Source organism: Grammomys surdaster, unplaced genomic scaffold (genome assembly GCF_004785775.1).
Source record: "Grammomys surdaster isolate TR1022 unplaced genomic scaffold, NIH_TR_1.0 123593, whole genome shotgun sequence".
Classification (NCBI taxonomy): Eukaryota; Metazoa; Chordata; class Mammalia; order Rodentia; family Muridae; genus Grammomys; species Grammomys surdaster.
In genome coordinates this window covers 52,344-62,103 of record NW_021618799.1, presented here as the reverse complement: position 1 = coordinate 62,103, position 9,760 = coordinate 52,344, and the positions used below count along the sequence as shown (strand labels likewise).

The 9,760-nt window shown below is 42.7% G+C and overlaps 1 protein-coding gene across 2 annotated transcripts in view; it reads left to right on the top strand.

Moving 5' to 3' along the window:
- The window catches only part of LOC114636351 (NACHT, LRR and PYD domains-containing protein 4C-like), a 38,825-nt gene that overhangs the window by 27,195 nt on the left and 1,870 nt on the right, over nucleotides 1-9,760 (top strand). Inside the window, exons 7-9 of one of the 2 annotated variants that reach the window (XM_028784483.1) lie at nucleotides 2,134-2,304; nucleotides 5,294-5,464; nucleotides 7,017-7,187. In XM_028784483.1, coding sequence (XP_028640316.1) covers nucleotides 2,134-2,304; nucleotides 5,294-5,464; nucleotides 7,017-7,187 — 513 coding nt within the window. The remainder of the gene's footprint in view (nucleotides 1-2,133; nucleotides 2,305-5,293; nucleotides 5,465-7,016; nucleotides 7,188-9,760) is intronic. The other variant, XM_028784484.1, reaches the window with a different exon arrangement.

Sequence of the window (9,760 nt, the reverse complement as noted above, 5' to 3'; positions counted from 1 at the left end):
TCTCTCTCTCTCTCTCTCTCTCTCTCTCTCTCTCTCTCTCTCTCTCTCTCTCTCTCTCTTTCTCTCTCGGACAGACTACATATAGCACACACATACAAATAGACATAATTAAAAATAAAATCTTTAAAATACACACTCAGGCGTATCTGAGTTCTAACCTTGCAAGGCTGAGACAGGAGGATTTCAAGGTCAAGGTCAGACTTCAAAACAGCCCATGTGTATATTAGTCAGGGTTCTCTAGAGTCACAGAACTTATGAGTAGTCTCTATATAGTAAGGGAATTTGGTGATGACTTACAGTCTGTAGTCCAACCCCCCAACAATGATCAGCAGCAGCTGTGAACGGAAGCTCAAGGATCTAGCAGTTGCTCAGTCCCACAAGGCAAACAGGTGAAGAAGAGAGAATCTTCCCTCTTCCAGTGTCCTTATATAGGTCTCCAGTATAAGGTGTGGCCCAGATCAAAGATGTGCACCACCACGCCTGGATCTGGGACTTGCTTTGTCCCAGATGACCTGAACTCAGAGATCTCCTTGCCTTAGTCTCCTGGGATTCATAGCCACTATGCCTCAAGATCTCCATGGCAAGATCCAGGTCAGAAACTTGTATCTCCCAGCCTCAAGATCAGGATCACAGGCGAGCCTTCCAATTCTGGATTGTAGTTCATTCCAGATAGAGTCAAGTTGACCACCAGGAGTAGCCACTACACCATGTAAGAAGGAAGGAGAGAACCAACTCCACAAAGCTGTTCTCTGACCTCCACATGCACACCATGGTATGTACCTGCAAACATCATATACATATATACACAATCGTAACCATTTAAATCTTTCAGTTGGTTCTGAACTTAACATTTGTAGATTATTTTTCTTGTTATTTTTTAGTCAATGGGGACAACAATTAGTAGGTGTTTAAATTATACTGTGTATTATAAGAAGACTGGAGGAGGTTGGAACTGGTATATAGAAGAGTAAAAACATGTTGAACACAGGCTAAACCACTGTACATACAGTTCTTGAGTATCTGCAGTTTTGCATCCACAGTGACCTTGACCCCACATCCATACTCACCCCTAATACCCATAGATACCGAGGAATTAATGTTCTAAATTTCAAAAGCTGTTTGACTAGATTAAAGTTCCTGTAACAGACACACAGACTTGTGTCAATAACTTGGTTTGGGCAGAATGGGACAGTCAGAGTATAACGCCCATGAACCCCTTGACTTCATCTCATACTGAATGAGCCTCTCTCGTAATTGTGGGTGGAGTAAATGAGTAGTCTAACAAGGAAGAAAATTAAGGACTTTAGAACTCAGGAAGAGAGGCTTGGTGTTTTGAATAGGGCCAAATGCTTGTGATATTTTTATGTCATGTATTCCTATATATTTCATATTATGACAGTTACTGTTAGCTGTCACCCTGGCACGGTGGAGAATCACCTGAGAAGTGAGTCTCAAGTGTCTAATCAGGAGGGCCCATGAGCATGTCAGTGAGGGATTGTCTTCACTACGCTAACTGATCTGTGAAGAGCCAGCCCACAGTGGGCAGCACCATTACCCTGGCTTTGGGTTCTGGATTATTGAAGAGTGGAAAATACAGCCATGTATGTAAAAATTCTCTGTGCCCTTGACTCTACATATGCTGTGACCAGCTGTTTGAAGTTTCCGTCCCCTTGACTTCACACAATGAGATAGTGCTATCTGGAATAGCGAACTAAATTAGCGCCTCTCTCCTTAAAATTGATTTTTTTGGGGGATATTTTATCACAACAGAAATGAAACTAAACCATATACACATTCTTTTTAAAGTACGTTTTCATACTGTTTATTATACAAGGTGACATTGATACGGTTGCCTATATTACAATAATCATATAACTAAAAGAAGTATCACTGAGGCATTGCTAATATAAAGGATTCAGGTTAGATTCAGGTAAAGCCTTCAGAACATTCCCATTGTCAATGAATTTACTCAGTTTCAATGCTGGATCTAATGTGAAATCAGAAGAAATGAAGGGAGATGTTCCGGTAAGCCAGAAGTTCCTCATCTTGCTTGAATATTTTGTCACTGCTACGTATAAAGTTGTGGAAATGTCATATTTTCCCCCCTTACATGCCTTTCTTTCTCTCCTGCAGGTTGGCCAACTGTTCCCTCAGTGAGCAATGTTGGGACTACCTTTCGGAAGTTCTTAGGCGGAACAAAACCCTGAGCCACCTAGACATCAGCTCCAATGACCTGAAGGACGAAGGACTGAAGGTTCTCTGTGGGGCTCTGACTCTCCCAGACAGTGCCCTGATATCACTAAGGCAGGTTTCTTTGAGCTTAGCCTTGGAGGCCCTGTTTAGGAATCTTTAATGTATATGCCTGAGGGTAGGCAGGGTCGGTCATGTACCTCAGGCTCCTGAAGACCCTTTCCTTAGGACAGATCTGTGCCTTGGCCTCCGTGTCATGGTTTTGGTATGTGGTGGGAAGCCACTCAGAATATGGACACAAGGAACTGAGAGAAAGAGAGGAATCATGACTTGAGCCGAAGGGATAGTTAAGATGTTTGGATGGGTGCCAGAAGATGAATGGTTATCAACAGATGGAAAACTGGAGTCCATATCCTAGATAGAAGGATGTATCGTCAGGGAGGCAGGGTCATTACAGGTCATGCTATGGAACAGTCTAGTCTCTCCTGTTGGGGGAGGAAAGCACGATGGAGTGGCCTCCTAGTGGCAGCAGTGTATATAAAAATTCTTTTCAGTATTGTGGGATCAGGAAGCAGAGGGTGGAGCCAAAATCAAGATCTAGAATATGATCCTTAAGCCCACACCCAGTGGCCCATGTCTCCCTGTTAGACCCCAGTGTTCCAGAGGTCCCACAACTTCCCAAAACAGTCCCCCCCCCCCCACATCTGGGGACTAAGTGTTTAAACACATGAGCCTGTAGGAGACATTTCATGTCCAAAGATAGAGTAAGAGGAGGAAGAGGGAACCCAGAAATGTGTGTGTGAATGAATTAGTGTGCATGGAAATTCTACCATGTAAAAATGAATAGCAGTGTAACAGTAGTGGAAAGACAAACGACAGAACTCTCGACTTCAAATTATAAAATCAGGAAGTATTTGAGTGATTTTTACGGTTTTGATCACGCCAAGTGGATTAGTATTCCAGTATTAAACGGCTTCTGGTGAGAAATCCAGCTGTGAGGGACTTGGGAGAACACTGTTACCCAATCTGTTGTGAAATCTCAGAGTCACATCTTTGTCTTCTCTAGAAAGGGGATAAGAAACAAACTGAAAACACAAGGTAGAATCTGTTTTTTTCCCTCTAACAATGGCTTTCTAAAGCCCACTAAGGTGTCATATAGGATATATATTTGAAAACATTAAAAGTATCTGTGATTTCCCCAGTACTATAAAGAATGGAGAAAAAGTATTTTTAAAAGTATAAACCGAGTGAGGTCTCTAAAAATACTGAATTTGTATTTAAAAATCTGTGGGGAGAGTGAAAATCAGTTTTCTCCAGTGGAACGACACTGAGTTATATCGCCCACACTCTAAAGTAGGCCCCGTACCTGGGAGTGGTTGGTCAACACAAAGTAGACTCCATGTTTTATGGGCTTTTTTTTTCTTGCCAACCTGAGTGAGAATGAGACCCTATCTCAAAAAAACAAAAGAGGAGAAAGCATATGGTAATTTCAAAAACCCTTCTGAGGTCCAGCCTTACTCTTAGGAGGGTCCCAAGGAAAGCAAGAATGGGATCAGTACTGATTCAGTAATGACCGGTAGTCAGTAGTAGGTGCAAGCTATCAGTTCAGGTACTCTCTCTCTTCTCTGAAGATTCTCACCATTCTTTCTTCTCCTTTCTGACCAGAGAGCCTGAACCCAGTCTTTTGTTTACTAAAGCTACATCATTGATCATCCATTGATCATTGTTAGTAATCTTCAAAAATTCTCAAATTTACATAAATTCTATGAATTCTGGATCAATAGTCCCAACTCCCGTTTCCTTAGAGCAGAAACTAAACACAAAGCAAAACCACATTTCCTTGTAGATTCACACAGCCTGTTCTTCATGGGCTACGTACGTAGCTAGGTACGGTTCTTGTGGTTTCCTAGTACAGCAGACAGCATTCCTTAGTAACTATTTTCATGTAAAAACAGAAAGATGACAGACTACTAAAATTAAAATGATTTCTTACAAAGTTTTAAATTCATGTAAGTCAAGTGGTTAGCTCTCTCTAATATCAAGTATAGAACTCTTGGCTCTTCCAGTACCCTGTCTACCTGCATGCTGCCATGCTTCCTGCCATGATGATAATGGACTGAACCTCTGACACTGTAAGCCAGCCCCAATTAAGTGCTTGCCTTTATAAGAGTTGCCTTGGTCATGTGGTCTCTTCACAGCAATGAAACCCTAACTAAGACACTTCTATAACTCCAGTTCTGGGAAACCTGATCACCTCTTCCGGCCTTTGTAGACACCTACTTTCATGTGGTAGGCACACACACAAGAACACATTTCTTTTTAAATAGTATCAGATTCACACCAGAATTTGAGAAATCAGAAACAGAATGGGCTCCTCAGAAACAAGCCCGTCCACTGGTGTTCTTATAACGCAAGTAGATCCAAGATAGGTCAGGAAAAGAGCTGCTTTCAACAAGCATTCCCAGCCAGCCACCATCTGTGGAGAGCTAAGTCTGTGATACCGTGTCATCTTTCTACCCTGGATGTAAAGTATAAACTTTGAAGGCTGTACTGTAGCCACCCCACCCCTGCATTAACCATGGTTTGAGTTACCCATAGTGCCTCATTCCCATTTTCATTTGAGTTACCTATAGTCAATCATGCTCAAGAGTATTATTTAACACTGTTATTTTAACTTTAAAAGATTGTTTTGCTTCATCTAATGTGTGTGTGTGTGTGTGTTTCTGAGTGTTTGTACAAGTACCTGAGGAGTCTGCAAGAGGGAATTGGATCCCCTGGAACTAGAGTTACAGGAGCTTATGAGCTGCCTGACACAGGTTCTGGCAAACAAACCTGGGTCTTCTACAGAGGAGTGTGCTCTGAGCCACCTCTCCAGCCCCCTGTTTTAACTTTCATTACAGTGCCTTGCAGTTCATCTTCTATGCCATTGTTAATACCCTAGTGTGCCTGATTTACTCCATTGTCGTTGTCGATGGACCACTGAGAACGTGGTGTTTTCTGAATCGCTGAGTGCTGTCTGCAGTTCCAGACATCACTGGGCCTTGTGAAATGCTTCCTCTTCAGATCAGGAGCTAACCACTGCATTGTGATTTTTCTCTTACAGTGTGAGATACTGTCTCATCACCACTAGTGGCTGCCGGGACCTGGCTGAAGTCCTCAGGAACAACCAGAACCTGAGGAGCCTACAGGTTTCAAACAACAAGATAGAAGACGCTGGTGTGAAGCTCCTGTGTGATGCTATAAAACATCCCAACTGCCGCTTAGAGAATATTGGGTGGGCGTCACCATGGTCATAGCTGTGTCTTCGAGGGTGGCCAAAAACGGGCAATTAATGTGCAGAAAAGTAAATTAAAACTCCATGGGAGTGGGGGGCTGGAGTGATGACTCAGCAGGTCAAAAGCACTGGCTGCTCTTCCAGAGGACCCAAGTTCAATTCTCAGCACTCACATGGCACCTCACAACTGTCTGTGACTCCAGTTTCAGGGGGCCTGACACCCTCATATGGACATTCATGCAGGAAAAAATACTAGTGCACATAAAATAAAAGTAAATAAATCCTTAAAAACAACACAGGTCAACATAACAGTTAGCAGTATTGTAGTAATCAGCCACTCCAGAACCTCAGCCTGAAGGCAGTGAGCTTTTACTGCTGGCTGATTGCTAGTCTATCTAGGTACAATTTATCTCGACTGGGCATACTTATAAAACTTGATCCTCGAGGGGACTTTAATCTGGGGCAGCCTAACAGTTGGGAATGGAGGCAGGAAGGGAGATGGTGTGTGGATAGATGTGTAGATGGATGGGTGGAGAGGTGCATGGACACATGGGTAGATGCCAAGGTGGACGCAGTGAATGCATAGATGTTGATTTCGTGGATGGATGCATAGTTGGTTGGGTGAGTCCATCCATGTTTGGATGGATGGATGCATTCGGTGGGTGAGTGATTGATGGTTGCACGTATAGATGTATGACTGTCTTTGCGGATAGACATCTGCGTAGATAGATAGCTCTTACTTGCATGGGAGCGTATATGGAGGCTGGATGCATGTGTAGATGGTTGGGTGGATGTAGGGATGGAGTCCACTGGTGATGACAGACTAGACCACATCTCATTGACTTATGGAGTAGACTGATATGGAAACCGCCTTGGCTGCCATGACAAAAACAGACTGAGCGGCTCATACAGTAGGGATTTATTGATAAACACGGTTGCAGAGGCTGGAAGTAAGATGATGCTAGCATCATGATGGTTCCTTTCGAGGACCGATACAAGGAGTCTGTTCCAGGGTCTTTTCGTTGACTTGAAAATGGTTGTCTTCTCCCTGAGTCTTCAGAATTACACAAGATTAGATGGCACCCTCTTGTCCTCATTTTAATTTAGCTCCCTCTGTAAAGGCTGCGTGAAAGTCCAGACTCATGGGATACTGGAGATTAGGACTTCAGCATCGGAAGGCATGTAGTTTAGTCCATAGCAGAATGAGTCTCAAGGGTTCAAAACGTATCAAGGGGCTTGAGGTGTAGGCTCAGAACTCACCAAACCCTTGTCCCCTGTTTTTCACTGTATTACCCAGTGTGAGGTCCAATTTCATCCCAGCTCCAAGAGCTGGGACAGCCATTAGTGGAACAATTAGTTCACCATAGACACGGATACTGAGAATGGGCCATTGTGGTCACATCTGCCAATGAAGGGAAAATTTGGTGTCATGGACACTGGGCTTTTAAGAGCCTGTCCTCAGAGGCTATGGAGTGAGCTTAGACTAAATGACTATGTCAGGTCCCACACACATGCCTTCTCACCCTGACAAAAACTATTCTTCTTGTTGCAGGCTGGAAGCCTGCGAGCTAACTGGTGCCTGTTGTGAAGACCTTGCGTCTACCTTTACCCACTGTAAGACCCTGTGGGGGATCAACCTGCTGGAGAACGCCTTGGACCACAGTGGGTTGGTTGTGCTGTTCGAGGCTCTGAAACAACAAACATGTACCCTGCATGTACTCGGGTGAGCTGGCCTCTGTTCTCCTTGGTGGGAAGAGTCCTTAGGGATAAGAAGGGCTAATGTGAGATCTGAAATGTGCTGCTAATCATATGATAATTTAAGATAGAAATAAGACCTGGGGACATGGCTCAGGCCATGGAGTCCTTGCCACACGAGCATAAGGGACCAGAGTTTGACCCCTAGAAACTACATGGAAAAAGTCAGGCATAGGGTTTGTATTTATAATCTCAGTAGTGGAGAGATAAAGACAAGGAGAACCCTTAATACTCACTGGCCAGCCAGTCTAGTCAAATTGGTGAATTCAAGGCCAAAGGAGAGGACCCCACCTCAAAACTCAAGGATGATACCTGAGGTTGGCCTCTGGCGTCTGCCTACTTGTACACACACACACCCAAAATACAATTAACTCAGTAACAAGCTGGTGACACCAATAATAATCTTTCCAGTGCTACACCAGTGAGCATATCTTGTCATGAAACCCCGCCTCTCATGGAGGGACTATGGGTAGGTAATTGGTGTTTGGGGAAGGGACACCATAAAATATTTTTAAAATTCAAACTAAAGATAAATTCAAGGAATGTTCTCTCTCTTGGGGATACTGTTCAGGAGTGTTAGGTTAAGTATAAAGCTCTTCTTTGCCCTCTGACTGCTCATTGCCCAAGTACTGGTGATACTTGGTACTATTATAAGGATAATGCATAAATATGCTTGCAAATATAACTTTGTTTATGCAAGTAGTCCTGACATAAGATTCTTTGGATCTACAATATGAAAGCATGCCCAGTCATTCACTTTTTTTCTCCAACACAATAGTCATTAATTATATGAGATAACATTTTTAACATTTCAACATTTTAATATAATATTGTCTTTATGTTAGGTGATTTGACTTTGCCTACCTGGAGCCTACTGTGAGTGCTCTGAGAACAGTTAGGATAGGCTAAGTGAGCTAGGGTGGCCTGCTTGTAGGTAAAGGTTTACGCTGTACATTTGTCATATAAATATGTGATTCAGAGTACTTTATATAAGCATGAGATATCTTATAAGTATGAGATATACTATATGATATTATTTTTATAACCATCAGCATTTATCTCTGTGGTTCATTTTTCCCCCATGGTCATCAAACCCGTATGAGATCAAGGTAATTTTTGTGAAAGTATGTGAGTTCAGGTGCACATGTGTGTATGGAGTGTGTACACGAGTGTGGAGACCAGAGGACAGCCTCTCATCGCCATCTGTCATCAGATGCCGTTCACTCCAGTTATTTTTGAAATGGGATATCTCACTAGAACCTGAGAATAACAAACTCTGTAGTGCTGGTCAGCCATCAAGTGCTAGGACCTATCAGCCTCTGTTTCGTTAGTTCTTGGGCTGCAGTCCTCTATTTCCAGCTTGTTATTTAGGTGTTGGGAAGTAGCCTTGGGTCCTCATGTAGCTGACACTTCACTGGGAGAGCCATCTCCCCTGCCTCTCAAGATCAGAGTCATTTTGGGTAGTTATTTAAGCCACTCATTTCTAGGAAAGTGAAACCTCATAGAGGTGTCCAACCTCTTGACATTGCAACATGGCACATACAGAGTTCACACTCAAAAGCCGTCCACTTTGTTTACCAAGAAACAAACAAAAACAAAAAAACAAAAAAAACCCCTTATTATTTTGAGTAAACTTACATTTTTGTGCTAGACCTTTTCATAGTTACCCTCCTCTGCGTGTGGCTCATGGGCCACAGGTTGAATATGCCTACAAGATGTTGGGTTAAAATGTTTATAACTCTGTCTCACCTGGAAGGAAGACACAGGCTCACTTCCTTAAGATTTACTCATGCAAATCTCCCTGCCCCCTCAAAATGTTGAGTGCCTGCAAGATTTCTTTCTTCCTTGGTATTGCCTGGAGGTTGAGAGGGTACCAAGCTGGAGTGGGTACATAACAAAGCAGAAAAAAGGTGAGTTATCTGTCATTTACTGAACCACCAAGCTCTCCCTGCATTTGATTACAATTCAGTGAAGTTTACCTGCACCCTAGAGCAAGGTATCCATTCCTCTGGTTTGATCTACAAAGTAAGAGTTGTTCTTTGACGTGAGAAATTCTACAGGTGTCAGATAGTGTGATAGATAACATGAAACCAAGTAAGTATCTATGAGGTCCTTTTACTCCACCGTGGAAAGTCTCAGAAAGACATATAGTACAATTAATACATGCCCTAGGAACATGGTTCATTCCTACAGGACAAACCTATTTAAAACATAAAAATACACGTAACATGCTAGATTGAATGAAAATGTCTCCCATAGGCTCGGATGTTTGACTATGTGGTCTGCAGTTAATATTGTTATTTCTGTAGGTTTTGGAAGTGTGACCTTGCTTGAGAAAGTGAGAGACTTTTATCTCACTGGAACAGTAGGGGTTTTAGGCAAATAGACCTTTCCTTCTGTAAGTTGCCTTGGTCATGGTGTTTTATCACAATAATAGAAAAGTAATTAACATAGAATGAAAACAGAGACAGGAACCAGGGCAAGTGTGTGTGTGTGTGTGTATTGTCTGTATTTGTGACTGTGTGTGTATTGTCTGTATCT